The sequence below is a fragment of the Camponotus vicinus genome, unplaced genomic scaffold (genome assembly GCF_025532165.1).
Source record: "Camponotus vicinus isolate PSW18456_S1 unplaced genomic scaffold, iyCamVici1.0 SCAF_7, whole genome shotgun sequence".
NCBI classification, from domain to species: Eukaryota; Metazoa; Arthropoda; class Insecta; order Hymenoptera; family Formicidae; genus Camponotus; species Camponotus vicinus.
Genome location: NW_028141979.1, coordinates 11108145 through 11126975, shown reverse-complemented (window position 1 = coordinate 11126975; position 18831 = coordinate 11108145). Strand labels below are relative to the sequence as shown.

Below are 18831 nucleotides of genomic sequence, written 5' to 3'. Positions count from 1 at the left end.
GGAGGAAGAAAAGAAGTACCCTATAGGCAGATTGGAGGGATAAGGGGGGTTCCGGGGAGCCTCAACTTTAGTATGGTCCCCCCTGCAGTGTCCCCACCTCCCGCCCCTTCCTCACGGCACAAGAAGAGGCCCCGCCACCAGGGGCCACGGCGAGCCAACAGTGGAAGAAGCCCCGCCACTAGGGGCTGCAGCAAGAGGGAAGCAGGCGTGGAGCGGGGAATACTCCCGCCTACATTTCCCCCATGGATGGTACCGGGAATGAAGGTGTCCCCCCCGGTAACTACAGAAGGTAAGGCGGTGAGGGGGTCGCGGAAGAATGCTTCGGCGTACCCGTGGCCCCCCTCGTAAAACCGCGGTGGAAGACACCCGCAGGGATTTTAGCCGGTAGGAGTCCGGCATAACCTCCTCTCCCTCCCCGGGGAGAGGAGGTATCCATGAGGATTTCCCCTGCGCAACAAAAAAAAATGGGGTATACCTCGCTTTGCATAGAAAGTTATAAATCCATAATATATGTACACGCACCTGCAGGAATGGTGTCCCGGTATGCTTGTGTGACGCCCACTGACGTCATACTCACACAAGCGAAGCGCGCATGTACGCGGGTTGGGCAGCGAGAGAGAAAGTGGGGGTAGAGTAGTGGGGGACATTCCGATGTTGCGTCCTTCGCGCACGACATAAGAGCGAGGGAGAAAACACTATAAGACGTGATACCGAGCTAGAGGTGTCCGATAGCCATCTCTTTCGCTCGACGCTCGAAAGAGAGAGTGCGAGCGAGACAGCTATATACCGCGCGGGACACCGCGCTATTTCTATACGTGTCTTGCGCTCTAGTATCGATATACATACTTTTCTTCCCTTTCTTTAAGAACTGCGGCTTAACCGCGTGCACTAAAGATCGGCATTCATTTCTATTAAATTAAATAATAATTAAATTATATAAAAAGATAAAATTTAATGAATAAATTCTTGTCTCGCGTACGTGCGCGCTTCACGTGTGTGCGTATGACGTCGACCGTCCACATACATACCGCGACACCGTTCCTGCCAGTGCGTGTACATAGTATCCGAAAAATATGTTCTATTTATAAAACTTCTTTTGTTTATAACTTTTAAATATACAATGAGCGCCGACTAAAACCTTTTGAATGTTACTCAGGGTCATCACCTTGACAATATATGTCAAGATCAAGGTTATCCGAGGTAGCTCCCCTAAGCTAAATAATTACCAAATTTTGACTTACTTTTAATGTATCTCTAGCTGTACTTGTTATTAATTTATTATCTTTTAAAGTCTTTACTAATGAGCGTAAATCTGTCACTGTTTCTGCAGTTTGTAAACTTTATCTCTAAAACGTTTTACTTCCTTCCGTTTTTCATGCAGTTCTTCAATCAGTACTTTCAAACAAACTTCTGTTTCTAATGGTGATTGTGAAACCTTTTTGACGTCTATATCACTAATTGTTTTTATATTTTTTAGAGGCACTTCTTTGCTTGACTGTTCCATTGATAAGGATCTATAACACATACAATGAACATATAAATTTAAACATGAAAATAATATGTAAACACTTATTATTCAATATCTTGTTTATAAACTAATATTACCTCTTTAAAGATGTATGTTTCACATTGCAGCGTTCTGTATTCTGTATGCTCTTTTCTTTAGAGTTACTATGTCACGGTCTACTTCCGCAAACTCGGGCTGGATAGTCAGTCAATGTAATTTGCAATTAACAATTACATATTTTTTCTTCGAAACAACTATGTGTTTTCTTTACACCAATTGATTCCTCTTATTATTTTGTACATAAAAGTATTAAAGTAAGATAATCGAAAAATGAATATTTTACAAGATATTTTACGGTTTATATAAAATTAAGAAATTATTTCAAGCCTCATAACTCGAAAAGTACTTAATGAAAACTAACTTAATTATAGTGTTTTGGAAAGCTCTCGAGATAAGCTACAAGAATGCAATAAAAAGTAGAGGGTCCCATTTAAAAAATTCTAGGTAACCTTGCTCTGACCTTGGCGACGCCACCCAAGGTTAAACTCATAGCGCCAGTAATTAGATCTTTTGAAATCCTACAACTTTTATCTGAAACATTTTTTTCTGAAATGCTTATTTTCGAAATATTTCACCGTCCCGGTACTTTTTACACACCCTGTATATATCACCTCTATTATACAGAGTGTACCAAACTTCTCGCATGTGGAATGCACAGCGTGATTGTTCGTACCAAAACAAACAACTTTTTCCTTTTGAAAAATTGCGTCTGAGCATTACTTTTTAAATGAGAGCAACTTTAAGCTAACGAATAAGCGCTTTAGATTACGCTTGTATTAGGATCGGCGCGCGCGCGACATATGTGGCGTTTGAGCGTGTATGCTATTTTACTATTTCACTAAAGGTTTTACAAGAATTATGCATGATATCTAAATATCTATTTTCAACACAACGTACTTAATAAGAGATTTTTTAAATTGATATCATCGAAGCAACGACTGAAAGTAAAATAAGTAGATTAGAATAATTTTGATCCAAACATGCGAATAATTTTGATCCAAAATTATTGTTCCTACGTTCTAAATATTTTTTGGCTCTGAAAATGGCAGATTAAATGTTTTAAATGTTTAGCACATGTTCGAATTGTAGACTTTCTATTTGTGTATTCGCTGTGCGTATGAGATTTTTTGTGTACGTTGGACGTTTTTTTGTAAGTTGTATTGAAAATAGCGATATTTAAATGCATAATTCATGTAAAACTTTAATTGTAAAATAGCTTGCACGCTCAAACGCCACATATGCCATGCGCGCGCCTCCCCTGATTCAAGCGTAATCTAAAGCGCTTATTCGTTAGCTTAAAGTTGCTCTCATTTAAAAAGTAATGCTCAGACGCAATTTTCCCAAAGGAAAAAGTTGTTTGTATTGGTACGAACAATTACGCTGTGTATTCCACATGCGGGAATTTTAGCACACCCTGTATATACATATTATAATAATGAAAGTTGTACGATATCCAGAGAGCCATAATATACTACTAATAATTTTTTATAAGTGAAGGCATTTATGAGATTTCAAGATCATTACTTTCTTTAAGCGAAACCATCATAATTTTCTTATATAAAATATATGAATCTTCTTATATAAATCAATTCTTTGTTATATTTGATGTAAAAGATTGTTAGAGTAGAATAATAAATGAAAAATAGAATAATGAAAAGAAAAATGAATAGTTAAGATTTTCTATGCTTCATTTTCACATCTCTAGAAAAAAATATAAAATATTTCGTAATATATTCATTTTTTATATCCTTATCTTAATAATTTTCTGCATAGAGTAAGAGATAAATCGATTGGATAACATACTTTTGTTATTAAGAACAAATTTGCAATTTGCAATATGCAGTATGTAATTTGCAATATGCAACTGCATTCTTTTTTTAAATAATTACTGTGTAACTGGTCGCCTTTCTCGACGCTCCGGATCGGCTCGTCGGTTAGCCAGGATTCGAGAGAAGGGGAGAATCAAGCTTGTGCGAACAATGCGGGAAACACTCTTTATTATTATGAATATTTACAATATGTACAAGTGGTATGTTTGTGTGCGTGGTGTGTGTGTGTTATGTGTGTTGGTGCGGTTGAACGTGTTCGTATAGTAGTGTGTCTGGAATTCGAGTCGCGATTAAATCTAGTGAGTCGGTGAACTATGTACAATGCAGCATGCAACCGTGCGCGGACAATTAAAGCTAGGCGGGAAACTATGTACAAGGCAGAACGCAAACGCGGGCGGAATATCGCAACGGTCGACGGCGCAACTTAAACTACTGTACAAAGCGGAAGAGCTGAGTGTCACGTCAGCCCTGGAATCCGGAGACACCCGGTCGAATCGAGAGACACCTCGATAGCGGATCCGAGAAACACCTCGGTCAGGAAGGGTGACCTCCTTTTGGACACGTAACTATTCGACACCGCTCGATTGGACACGCATTATTGGACACGTTTTATTGGACACCGCTCGATTGGACACCGCACGATTCGACACCGCACGATTCGACACTGCACGATTGGACACGCACATTGCACGATTGGACACGGCAGCATTGGACACTGCACGATTGGACACGTACATTGCACGATTGGACACGGCAGCATTGGACACCGCACGATTGGACACAGCACGATTCGACACCGCACGATTCCACACCGCACGGTTGGACACCGCATGATTGGACACCAAACAATTGGACACCGCACGGTTGGACACCGCACGATTGGACACCGCACGATTCGACACGCAAGATTCAACACCGCACGATTCGAAACCGCACGATTGGACACCGCACGATTGGACACCGCACGGTTGGACACCGCACGGTTGGACACCGCACGGTTGGACACCGCACGATTGGACACCGCACGATTCGACACCGCACGATTCGACACCGCACGATTCGACACCGCACGATTCGACACGCACGATTCGACACCGCACGATTCGACACGCACGATTCGACACCGCACAAAGAGCATGGAGCAGACACACACACGGGGGGGGTGCAAGGGGGGCCTTCGGCCCCCCTCCCGCACCCACCCCGTCCCCCTCGCTTCGCGTGAAAAGTTGCAAAGTGGAACCTCGCTTCGCGTGGAAAGTTGCACCCTATCGTGGGCACCCCTACCGGCGGGGTGCATACATGTCCAAATGTGCGGTGTCGAATCGTGCGGTGTCGAATCGTGCGGTGTCGAATCGTGCGGTGTCGAATCGTGCGTGTCGAATCGTGCGGTGTCCAATCGTGCGGTGTCCAATCGTGCGGTGTCCAATCGTACGGTGTCCAATCGTACGGTGTCCAACCGTGCGGTGTCCAACCGTGCGGTGTCCAATTGTGCGGTGTCCAATCGTGCGGTGTCCAATCGTGCGGTTTCGAATCGTGCGGTGTTGAATCTTGCGTGTCGAATCGTGCGGTGTCCAATCGTGCGGTGTCCAACCGTGCGGTGTCGAATCGTGCGGTGTCGAATCGTGCTGTGTCCAATCGTGCGGTGTCGAATGCTGCCGTGTCCAATCGTGCAATGTACGTGTCCAATCGTGCAGTGTCCAATGCTGCCGTGTCCAATCGTGCAATGTGCGTGTCCAATCGTGCAGTGTCGAATCGTGCAGTGTCGAATCGTGCGGTGTCCAATCGAGCGGTGTCCAATAAAACGTGTCCAATAATGCGTGTCCAATCGAGCGGTGTCGAATCGTTACGTGTCCAATCGGGATACGCACGGTCAGGAATCCGGAGACACCCGGCTGGATCGAGAGACACCTCGATAGCGGATCCGAGAAACACCTCGGTCAGGAATCCGGAGACACCCGGCTGGATCGAGAGACACCTCGATAGCGGATCCGGGAAACACCTCGGTCAGGAAGCCGGAGACACCCGGCTGGATCGAGAGACACCTCGAGTTAATGATCTGGTCGGAGCGTTCGATGGGATCGCAGGACGGGATCTGGTCTCGATGATCCGGCTCGGCCGGCTTTTATACCCGGTCGGCTGCATTCCGATGTTCCCCTTCCAGGTGGGCCGTTCGATTAAGGCGTATGCATAAGACCGAGACAGCAACCGAGTGTATGCGTGCAAGCGAAACAGCGAGCGAGTGTATGCGTGCAAGCGAGACAGCGAGCGAGTGTATGCGTGCAAGCGAGACAGCGAGCGAGTGCGCGCGTGCAAGCGAGACAGCGAGCGTCGAACGGACGAGTGAGCGAGATAGCAAGCACCAGGCAGTACGAGTGAGCGAGAGAACGAGTGTATGAATGAGACAGCGAGCGTATGAGTATGCGAGCGAGTGAGAGAGCGGTGAGGAGTGAGAGAAAAGGCGACAAGCATTAAAAATAATTATAATTATTTATTCGGCGTAGTAACGGTGCCTTACTGCACCGTTACAACTGTATAGATTCTTCAAGTAGGATATCGCAATTTATTTAAGACATCACAAATTAGTCTGTTTAATAAGAGTGTGGCCGACATAATTTTTAAACCAATAATTTTATTAGAAAAAAATGAAAACCATCACATATGTACTACTCAATCGGTATTACGACGCTTTTGTATTAATAAATCGTCCAATCATCACTATTAACTTTTTCAAGAGGATAATGATCAAAATTTTTAAAATTATTTTTGTCTAAAATGAGAGAAAGAAAATAATATTCAAACTTACAATTAGACTAGTCATCACAGGCGCATCTAATTGAAAGTATTTGAGAATTAATGAAGATGAAATTATGTGGAAAAAATATATGAAGAAACAATTATCTCCACAGATTTCGATATGACAATCTTCACTATGAGAGCTTTAAAATTGGTGGAAAATATGCCTCGAAGATGTGCAATAATTGAAAATGATGATGTAGAGGTATAGTAATAGGGATAGGAATGGAAATGTGTATATAAATAAAAATATTAAAGTTGGAATGTGTTATCTTTATTATTATATTATATGTATAACTGTTTGTTATTTATAAAAATAATTATAGGGTAATATCTTATTATTAATTCTTATAGATTTTAAAATGTTATATCTTGTTAGAGATGTTAAAAAGTATATTAGTTATAAAAATATAAGTGATACGCCCCCCTGCCTCCTCTGCTTCGTCCCCCTCTTCCTCGCCCTCCTCTTCCTCGTCCTCCTCTTCGTTGTCCTCTTCCTCGTCCTCCTCGCATTCCTCTTCCTCTCGTTAAGCCTCTTACGGCTGTTTGGACGGCCGTACTTATTAATGTATTCTTATTAATTTAATTCTTCTTTTTGAAACATAAAATAAATTAAATTAAGATAAATTATGTTAAGATAAAATGTTATGATAAGAAATATATATATATAATTTGCAACGTATAAATATAAATATAAATCATATTTTGATGCTATTAATAAAAACAATAGGTATTTACAATAGGTATTTACAATAGGTATTTACAATAGGTATTTAATATAATACTGATAGATAATATAATACTGATAATATAATACTGATAGAAAGCTATTGCTTGCAATGTAAGAAAAGATTATGTTACATAATTTTTATTTATTATATATACTTTAAGGATATCTTTAAAATGTTCATGCAAAATATTATATAAAAAAAGCGTATATCATAAGTACTAGGTGCCACATTTTATAGTAATGCAACAATTATCTTTATGAACTGTTGTATTTAAAATAGCACATAAAATTTTTTTATATTAAAAATGTATTTCTAATGAATGTATGTAATATAAATCTAATTAATATATCTAAAAATATATCTAATAAAATATTATATTGATATTATTATTATATATTATATTGATTATCAATAATATTAGTAGTACTTATGATACACTTTTTTCACATTTTGCATGAAAATTTTACATTACAGATATTCTTAAAGATTAATACTATCACTGATTATTAATCTTATTTTTTTCACGCAATAATACAATTTTTAAATCGTAATAAAACTATTAAATTAAATAGATAAATATTTGCAACAATTTGAGACAACAAAACATTTTTATATAAAAAGAAAAATAAATATTTTATCAATCGATATATGAAAAAATCAAAGACTATTGAACTGCATGATTGGAAAATGAATTTTTCATATTTTTTAAATAATTGCACCTTCAATTAATTGTATTTTCAATATTAATAATCTATTAATAATAAATGTGAAATAAAACTGTAATTAATTAAATATTTTATAAAATTTGATAACACTTACATTTAATGTTAGCATCGAGATTGACGATGTTGCCGTTGTTGGCGTCGTCACTATCGACGTCATCACTGGTGCGGCTGTCGTCGTCGTCGACGTCGTCATCATTGCCGCCGTCGTCGACGTTGTCACGATAGTGGCCGGCGTCGTCACCGTTGCCGATGTTTTTATTGTCAACATTGTCGCCGTCGTCGACATCGTCGGCATCGTCACCGTTGCAGACATTTTTTTCCTAAAAAAATTGATTAAAAATTATACATTATAAAAATTAAAAACTTGTGAAAAATAATACAAATATAATTTAGTTACTAATAAAGGTCAAAATGAGATAGATTAAAAGCACAAAAAATTTCGACATATTCAAAGCTCTATTCACCGATATAAGAGAGATATGTTGGATTTATTTATTTCAATAGATGACACGATTAATGTAAATATTCGAATTTGAAGCACTTTATTAAAAAAACGATGTTAAAAAATATTCTATATTACTCGATCTCACGTCATCTCATTCGTTTTAACAAATTGAAACAATTACAACTGTAAAGAACCATATTATTTCGACAATATAATCTCGATACAAAATTTGTCGCAAAATGATCATGCATTCATTTTGTACCGAACTTTGAGTCACGAGTATTTTGATATTATGCGATTTAAGTGGTTCATTAAATGTTTATATTCACAATAATATTATATTTACAATAATGTGAATATAACATTATTGTAAAGATATACTGCATTTGATGATATCGATGCAAGTAATTTCTTTGTACTTACCATTGCGACCGTCCCGTTCGCGTATTCTGAATAAACTGACTCGTACGTGTTACGTGTTACACAGGTTAGTTACACTTTATGCTGGGGACTCGAGCGCCATCTGTGAAGTACAGAAGTTCAGCCGTACGTTGTCTCTCAGTGAAAAGTGAATATAATTATCGTTATTCATCAAAGTAATTGCAATCAGCCGTTTTAAGAGCTTTAACTACCCACTCTAGTTCTGGAAAAGCTCGAGTCGGTACTCAAAACTTTTCAAGTGACTCAGAATAAGTATCCTAAAATCTCGGCACGTGCCGTCCCTTTGTCTCGGCCGCCATATTGACTGGCTCTCGATAATAACCGAACTTTTTCGGACAAGTGATAATGTCCACACCGGATCCGGGAGGATCTTCCCTCCCTGGAGACAGGACGATTTCGCCAAGCTACGTTCTGGAAACGCAAAAAGCGGTCGACGCACTGTTTACTCTTGACAGCATCTCCGCGTCTTTCCCGCCATATCCCCCCCCCTCCATGCAAGATGATGCAATGGACTTCGAATCCGTATCACTACCCACGGCGGTTTCTTATAATCCTTCTTTTCTGTACAATTCCTCCAACATAAGTGAATCCCTCAAAGATTCCATAGGTCCAACAGATTGCAGCATTTCGGAAAAAAAATCCACCGTTAAAAGAAAACTCAGTAATTCCAATGAATCTTCTCCCTCAGACAAAAAATCATCACTTGAATCTCACAATACTACAAGCAATATGCAACAAGGTACGTCTTCTAACTCTAATAATAATCCCTCCTTCAAAAATTATAAATACGACAAAAATAACCAAGGCCCCTTCGAAGTCTACATACAACCAGAAGAAAAAGAACACTCTGGTTTGCTCGACCCTTTAACTATAGGTCGTCTCCTCAGTTCCTCTTTAAAAAAAGATCTTAGAAATCAAAAAAACAGGGTTTGCAAAAATCTCGGTTCATTTTAAAAATTATGAGGCAGCGAACAACCTTATTAACAATCCTATCCTTAAAATTAAGAAACTAACAGCTTTCGTTCCTACATTTAGAACTTATCGTTACGGAGTTATCAAAGGAGTCCTCTTGGATCTCTCAAACGAGGAAATCAAGCAAGGTCTCGAATGTCCTTTTATAACCATATCAACTAGAAGGTTCAACAAAAGAATCGAGTTGGGGAACTCGTCTCCCAAATATTCTCCTTCAAAGACAATCTTCATTACGTTTCTTAAGGGTCAATCTCTTCCCAAGTACGTATTCTTATACATGGTTAGATACGAGGTGAGTCCATACGTTTCTAAAACTTCCTTATGTTTCTCTTGTCTCCGTTATGGCCATACTAAATCTCAATGCAAAGGTCATCCTCGTTGCACACACTGTGGCGACAAAGATCATGGTAAAGATACCCCCTGTCCATTAAAAGAGCTACCTCTAAGTTGTGTTAATTGTCAAGGGCAACACAAATCCACCGATAAAAGCTGTCCTGAATACAATATCCAAGCGAAAATCAGAGAGTTGGCTGCGTATAAAAACATTTCTCTCATCGACGCTAAATATCTAATTAAAGGACCAAGAAAAATAAAAAATCATCAATTCCGATTTTCGGAATTTCCTGAACTCGGTGAGTTACAAGATTCTGAAAGCCTCTCTCCCTTTTTCCACATATTCCCCCCCCCCCTTCATCACAAAACCTTTCTTCTTTCCCCTTTTTTCCATGTTCTACGCGGAAGCCGCCACCAAATACTCACATTATTCTAATAATTCATATCATCGCGAAAACATGGAAAATATTGAAAGGAGTAAAAAGAAAGATCCTCCTTCAAAATATAACCCCGCTTTTCCTGCTAAAGTTTCCACTTCTTCCTCTTCCCCTCCAAATCCCATTCTAAAACACAAAAACTCACTCCCTCCCAGAAGACCTTCTTCCATTAACTCCTTATCGCCCCTAATGGAAGACTCCCACAAATCTCCAATTTACAATTTCAATCCAAATTTACAAATGAAAGCAGTCACTACTCCCAAGTACCAAATAATCCTAACCCCTCTCCTTCCGACAATGATACCCCCCCCCTTTTGCAATCCAACTCTTTGACTTACTCAATGTTCTATCTGTCAGATTCTCCCCACTAATTACAGCCCTCGGTTTTCAAGATCAATTTGCAAATCTCCTAAACTCACTCGCAGACTTTCTCAATGACCGTCTCTAAAAGTCAAGCTTCCATTCATCCCTCTAATACTAATCAACTTAGAATTTTTTAATGGAATTGTCACTCTCTTAACAATAAAATCGACTCCGTCTTTCTATCACAAAATCACGACATCCTTGCACTTTCAGAAATCTGGCTTTTTGATCATACATATTATACGTTGCCCAATTTTAATATCCTCAGAAGAGATTCCTCTCAAACCAACCAAGGAGGATTAATCCTAGCCATCAGAAGAAATCTTCCTTATAATTTTATAGGTCGAGATCTCGTCCTTCCAAATAAAATGGAAAGCATAGCAGTCTCCATCCCATTTGAAAATTCCCATCTACTCCTTCTTTCTATATACAGATATCCTCACTCTCTCACCAATGACCAAGAATGGTCAACCCTCTTCAACTTTTGCAATCCCTATCCAACCTCCATCATCCTGGGCGATTTTAACGCACATCACCAAGATTGAGGATGCAACATAACTAATAAAACGGGATCTTATCTTCTCTGCTCAGCCCTTGAAGCCTCCTTTACTTGTATGAACGACGGTTCTCCCACGTTCCTTACCAGATCAGGCCAACACTCGACCACGATTGACCTTATGTTTGTTTCCTCCCCTTTGCTCCCCATTACAACCTGCCATACTCACTTCGACACTTATTTAAGTGACCACTTCCCTGTTTCGTTCTTTGTTAATTATGATTTTACCAATAAATCTTTTTTTCTCACAAAATAAATTTAACAAAAAATGACTTGATGATCCTACAAGACGCTCTGCACTCTGCTTTATTAACTATTCAATCTGATTTATCAGCACCAGAGCTTAATCCAACCCAAAAATACAATATCCTAATTAACTTCATTAAATCTAAAATCCCGCTCAAAAAAGATAAGTCCCCCTCCAAACATAACCTCCTCCAACAAGCCACACCTCAAACCCTTCAGCCCAGCTCCCTGGTGGAATGACCTCTGCGAGGAAGCTCTCCTAAACAGAAAACAAGCCATGTCTTCATACAAAAAAGACCCTTCTTTAAAAAATTATATAAATTTTAAAAAACAAGAGGCTCTGTCCAAAAAAATCTTCAAGAAAGAAAAGAGGAAGGGTTGAAGGAGTTTTGCCACTCATTATCCTACAATTCCTCCTTATCACACGTCTGGAAATTTACAAAGCGATATAAAAACCGCTATCTCAACACCTTTACTCCTCCCGTAACCACTAATTACGGCTTCCCCGAGGAGGTCCTAAAAGTTGTAGATGATATCTCTCCTCCCTCTGTCTCATATCAAATCTTCAAATCCTTGAACGACTTTCCATCCGACTATATTCTTTGTTTGATTCTCCTTTCACAATTACAGAACTCCATTCTGTCGTTAAAAGTATGAAAACTCGTTCGTCTTCGGGAATTGTCCAAATAAATTATAAACTCATCTCCAATCTTCCATCAGAATATTTTTTGATTCTTCTTAATTTATACAACGAGATCCTAGATAACGGTTATTTCCCAGATGACTGGCAACATTCCCTTATCTTTCTAATTCCCAAGTCCACCCCTAACAAATTCAGACCTATCTCACTTACCTCCTGCCTCCTTAAAATTCTGGAAAAACTCATTCTCAATCGCCTGAAATGGTAGATTGAAAATAACGATATTCTCCCTTCGTCCCAATACGGGTTTAGAAAAAGAAAATCCTGCCATGATAATCTTGGCATTCTCACCTCAGAAATTTGGAATGGCTTCGCACTACGACAATAGACCACATGCCTATTCCTTGACATTCGCGGCGCCTTTGACAACGTCATCCCTAATATCCTGATACAAGATCTTATAGATCTTGGGATTCCTCCAAAAATTTGCTACTTCATCCACAATTTGATTAGTCACAGAAAAATTCAATTTATTTACAATGGAGAAAGCTCTGAGCTCCTTGTATCTCGGCGAGATGTTCCCCAAGAATATATTCTCAGTCCTATTCTTTTTAATTTATACGTAGCCAAACTCAAAGATTTTATCAGCAATAAATGCGAAATTCTACAATTCGCAGATGATATCGTTATCTTCAACAGGTCAGGAGATCTAAAAAAATCGCTAAAAATAATAGAAACTTCAGCAAATCGATTATCCTATTATCTCTATTCTCGAGGCTTAGAAGATTCTCCCCAAAAATCCTTTCTTGTCATTTGTACTAGAAAAAACAAATATACTTTCCCCACTTACAGGTATATTAATCTCGATGGAATTACTGGGTGCTTTCCAATTACAATATCCCTAGACACTTTCGTGCACACAATGACACAAAGTACGTTCCAATTGCCATAATTGTTGACACAACATTACACATCCCTACTCGGCTGAAGGGCTACTAATCAGATGTGTAAGCTTGTGTTTTCTAGTGACAAATAATAATTACAAACTACAGGCATTAACCGATTTCCGTAAAGTGCATATGGGCGCATATAGCATACGTGACACAACTGTAAATATGCATATATGCGTTTTACGGAATTCCAACAAGTAGTAAATTTATTTTTAATATTTTCTTTTATTTAACAAAAAAATGTAACATGGATTGCGAAAATATTAAAACTATCTAAATAAATTACTTATTTATTTATTTGAGCCAAATTCCTAATTATTAATATTAAAAGTATCATTGAGGTAATAAGTAATTCAAATTATCTTGTATAGTGAATTTTTGTTAAGGCCCATATTCCGAGTTTTCTTTTATCGATAAATGTGCTTCTAAAAGTGTTATAAACCCTCTGATTGGCAACAAATCACTTTTAGAAATATTTTTATTCGATAAAAGAAGATTCAGAATATGGATCAAATAGAATTTAAATATATTTAATGAATAAAGCAATATTTATTTTTTGTCTTCCATTTCTACATATTGACATAACATGCATGTGTTGTTGTTATTAAAAACAGTTTCTATCACTCTTCACCATAGACTAAAAAATATCAAGGCATGAACACAGTATAGATACTATGGTACACATTTTGTTCCAATTGAATCGTGCACATCGCTACACTTTGTCTTTTCCTGTGCACATTTGTGCACATATGTGTTAAACAATTGGAAAGCACCCACTATTAACCCTAGTCTTTCACACGTTTCTCGGGATCATTCTTGATCATAAATTAAATGGAAAAGCACATCTCGAATTTCTCCACAATAAATGTTCAAAACTCTGCAATATACTTAAATCTCTCAGAGGGATCTGGTGGGGCTCCGATCCTCGTACTTTACTTATCATCTATAAGGCCTTAATTAGAGGCTCCATGGAATACTGTTCACCATTTCTATCACACAGCAATAAGTCTCTTTGAAAAATTGGAAATCATTCAATGTCGTGCCCTGAAATATTGCCTAGGCCTTCGTAACTTCACACCGTCCAATGTCGTCGTAGCTGAATCCGGAATACTCACTCTTAAACATAGATTCCAATTCCTTACCTCCAAATTTATTATTAAATCTTTCGCCATCTCAAACAATCCTCTAATTGACAAACTTCTCGATCTCCAGATAAGCTTAATGACAAACAACCGGTACTATATTTCTAAAAACTTTCTTCTATATCAATCTTTCTTATCACTTAAAAAATTCAGAAATAAAATTGCAGTATTTACTCGTCCTCCTATATTTTGCTTTTCATATCAATCAGTGTCATATTCTCCTCATATGGAGTTCACATCTCCAGATGAAGTAGGCGATATAAAAAAATGTTCCTTTTCCTCAAATTAAATTTCAGTCAATTTTTTCCAGCTTAATTCAAAATCGACATCTCTTTTTTACCGATGCCTCTAAGCAGAGCACTAACAGCAATACCGGCATCGCATTTTATTTCCCTTCTCTCAATATCCAGAAACTATATAAAATAGATCATAACGCCTCTATTTTCACAGGGGAAGCTCTCGCCCTATATTTAGCCATTCAGTTCATTTATGAACAAAACATAACTCCGGTCACCATCTTTTCTGACTCTAAAAGTGTACTAGAGACTCTCTCTTCCCCCATATTGCTCAAAGATCATAGTTACATTATCCCTCTAATCAAAGACAAGCTTAGAGCAGCAGAAAATCTACAAATACAAATAATCATCGTTTGGATCCCAGCTCACACAGGTATTTTAGGCAACGAAACAGTTGACCTCCTAGCTAAAAACGCTATAACTTCAGGTTCTTATTTTAACTCCCTGATTCCACATACAGACTTTTACACACACCTTAAAGAAACTCTCCTAAAAAACCACCAGAATCTCCTTCATTCGCAGTTTAATTTTAAAGGCAAACAATACTTTCGATTCTTCAGCAAACCTTCTCTCAAACCCTGGTTTAAAAATATTAAAACAGATAGAAAAGAAATCGTCACCATCTCTAGAATTAGATCCAACCACTACAACCTCAACTCTAGCCTTTTTCGCTGCAATCTGGTTCAATCTCCCGCTTGTGATTGTGGATATACCACACAAGACATTAATCATATCATCTGGGAATGCCCAATTCTTCTCTCTTATCGACCTTCTCTCTTATCATCAATACAAAACAATCTCAATTTAGACCCCACATCGACATTTTCGAGCTGCTCCAAAAACCCTCTCTGAAAATTATTTTACCTTTAATTTCCTTTCTTAACAAAAGCAACTTAACAATTTAACACTTATCTACTCAAGCTGATGCAAACACGATTACAGTACATTATCTCTCAACAATACTAAAATCTACATAAAGTATGGCAGTATAAACGAGAACCCCCTTGTTCCGTGCCAGAAATAAGAAGAAGAAGAACACTTTATGCTGTACCACGCTTGCCGATGCCCGCATCCCTCGCACACGCAATCCAAGTGACGGAGCGCCAAAAAGAAAGCGATAAGCCGCTCAAATGATATAAACATATCGAATATTACTCGAACACAAATATTTTAAATTGTTACAGAACATATACGTAATTAATAATAGAATAATTAATTTTATTATTAATAAACAATAAAGAAAACTTAGATAGATTACCACATTACATTTGTGACGCGCACGTTCCTGAGCGTTCCTTAGTTACGAGCGACCGGCGGCGCGGTCGCTAAAGCGCGAGCGGTAGGAGGGGAACAGTAAGTGTAAGAAATCTGGCCGAAAGTTGCAAGTAAAACCCAGCACTGCTTTATATTAATAACACACACACACATGCATACACGTATTAGAAAGAATTATATCATAACATTAAATATAAAGCAATAATATAAAAACTCTAAAATAATACATATATAATATTCCATATTTTACTATATCTCTCTCCAATGCCTAGCAATTGTATTATATAAGAAATACAAATAGAAAATACAATATATTATTTATGTATCATATAAAAACTTACCACTGTTGCGTATCCACAAATGATGTCTTTCATCTGTCTTTAATGGAAATCTATACAATCGTTTTTCATGAGATCTTAAATTTGTGCAATCTTTATACATGCACTTATCGTAAAAATTACTAACATGACACTGATTTGACATTGTTTCTATGTTTCTTTCTCTCTTTTTATATTAAAGTCTAAAAGCACTGCACACACGCCAAACGCGATATATTTCGAATAGAAATATAAAAATCTGTATGCAAAATAATTGCGTGTAAAATCCTTGGTCAATAAACACAAACAAAAAAACAAAACCGCTTTCTGTCGAGTGTACTGATCTCGCGAGATCGCGTCAAGATGATACGCTTTCCGAACGTACAGATAGGCTGCGTTCAGCAGGAAAAGCTGCTTTGCAACTGTTGTAAAATTCGTGAATCTGATTGGTGTATACTCTTAGATTCAGCCAAAATTAAGAGCATACACCAATCAGGCTCACGAATTTTACAACAGTTGCAAAGCAGCTTTTTCTGCTGAACGCAGCCATAGACGTACACTGATTAGCAATAAGTCGAATTCTTCTGTTTCCTCTATCCCGTCACAGTACCATAGCTACAAAAAATTTCTTGAGACCTGGGATGTATGTGCGCGTATATGAGCATTATTACGTTGGGCTAATATTTTGACGTGACAAGATTTATTTATTGAAAATTTTATTTATTGAAAATTTGGTAATTATTCAGTTTAGGGGCCTCAAATATCGATAAAATTAGACTCATTCGGCGCGTTTTTGCACGAAATGACCGAATCTGGCAGAAAAAAGTATCGCTCTGCTCCGCGAAGCGAAATATTAATGCTTAAAGTTGAGGACTATTCAGGTTAGAAAATCTGTCATACCGACGAAATGCAGCGACACAAGTATGCTCTGTGGTCACATGCGCATGCGTTCTGGTTATTTTTCGCTAGAATGCACGAAATTTAAACGCAACAATATGAAACAAATTAATGTTATTTATGTGCGATGTTTTATTATTGTTATACGCGATCTTGCATGCACGCGCAATGTTAAGTTTTATTAAGTTTACACACCTTACATATTGTAAGGAAGGATTAATAAATTTTTTAATGCAGCATGGTGTTTTAGCATCTACAATTAAGTGTCATAAGTGTAATAATGATGTATATATTGATAAAGAAACGTTATTATATCGATGTAGAAAATGGTATTTGATAAAAAATGTACATAACAAACGTGCTCCATGCAATGTAATTTTAAGAGAAGTACTAAGATTGGTACTTGGTTCGATCGAAGTCATCTTGACGTTGCAACAGTTTGCAAAATTGTTGCATGTTTTCTAATGCGACATCTACGTCAAGATGACACGCAGGACGAGACTGGCGTTGCACCGGCCACAATTGTAAACTGATTCAATTTTTGCCGAGAAGTAAGTAATATTTCAATATATTCTAATAGACATCTGTATGTGTACTAAAGAGATATAGTAACATAAATCAAAATATTTCTAATTATAGGTCTGTGTGTTCTGGGTTGAAAAACATAGCGAGAAGCTTGGTGGCCCAGGACGCATAGTGGAAATCGACGAGGCAAAAATTGGAAAACGGAAATACAATCGTGGCCGGCTTGTAAAAGGTCATTGGATTTTTGGAGGATACGAGCGAGACTCAAGAAAGATTTTGATCGTTCCAGTAGAGGATCGAACAGAAGAAACACTCCTGGCGTGTATCAAGGAATGGATATTGCCAGGAACCACCATCATGTCAGATTGTTGGAAGTCATATAATTGTTTAAACAACGAAGGCTTCCAACATTTGACAGTGAACCATTCCTACAATTTTGTCGATCCTGAAACTAGTAAAAAATGTTTAAAACTTAATATATATTACGAATAACTAATTTTTAATGTTCCGCTGTATGTGAATATATTTTTTACAGGCGCACACACTCAGCATGTAGAGCGTGTTTGGAGAGAGGTTCGGGGAAATATTCCAAGGTACGGAACTAAAGAAGAACACGTTCTTGGGTATTTATCCAAATATCTCTTCAAACGCGCCTATAGCCGACTGGAACGAATTGAAACTTTCTTTGATGTCGTCGCAGAGATTTTATCTGGGAGTGGCTCATTGGCGCACAGTACAATTGGACACGTTGCAATTGCACACCGTGCTATTAGACACATAAGATTGCGCATCGTTCGATTGGACATGTTACATTTGCCCACCGTTCAATTGGACACAGTTCTTTTGCGCACAGTTCTTTTGCCCACAGTTCTTTTGCGCACATTACTTTTGCCCACATTACTTTTGCCCACATTACTTTTGCGCACATTACTTTTGCCCACAGTTCAATTGCGCACATATACTTTTCCATGCGAAGGGAGGTTCCACATGGGTTTGCAACGCGCGGGGGGGGGGGGGCGGGGGCGGCGGTGCAGTCTGTGCGTGTACTTTGCAACGCAAACTGGGATTCCACATGGGTTTATAAAACTGTGGGCAAAAGTAATGTGGGCAAAAGTAATGTGCGCAAAAGAACTGTGGGCAAAAGAACTGTGCGCAAAAGAACTGTGTCCAATTGAACGGTGGGCAAATGTAACGTGTCCAATCGAACGGTGCGCAAAAGAACTGTGTCCAATTGAAGGGTGGGCAAATGTAACGTATCCAATCGAACGGTGCGCAATCTTATGTGTCTAATAGCACGGTGTGCAATTGCAACGTGTCCAATTGTACTGTGCACTAATGAAAGCTTCTCATT

The 18831-nt window shown here is 38.3% G+C and overlaps 1 protein-coding gene across 1 annotated transcript in view; it reads right to left on the bottom strand.

The window, feature by feature from the left end:
* Positions 1 to 1315: 1315 nt before the first annotated feature.
* The window catches only part of LOC145974560 (uncharacterized), a 148920-nt gene continuing 131404 nt past the window's right edge, over positions 1316 to 18831 (bottom strand). Inside the window, exons 5-8 of the mRNA XM_083104458.1 lie at positions 10831 to 10857; positions 10600 to 10640; positions 1606 to 1660; positions 1316 to 1514 (exon numbers count right to left, since the gene is read on the bottom strand). Of these exons, the coding sequence (XP_082960584.1) occupies positions 1316 to 1514; positions 1606 to 1660; positions 10600 to 10640; positions 10831 to 10857 (322 nt within the window). The remainder of the gene's footprint in view (positions 1515 to 1605; positions 1661 to 10599; positions 10641 to 10830; positions 10858 to 18831) is intronic.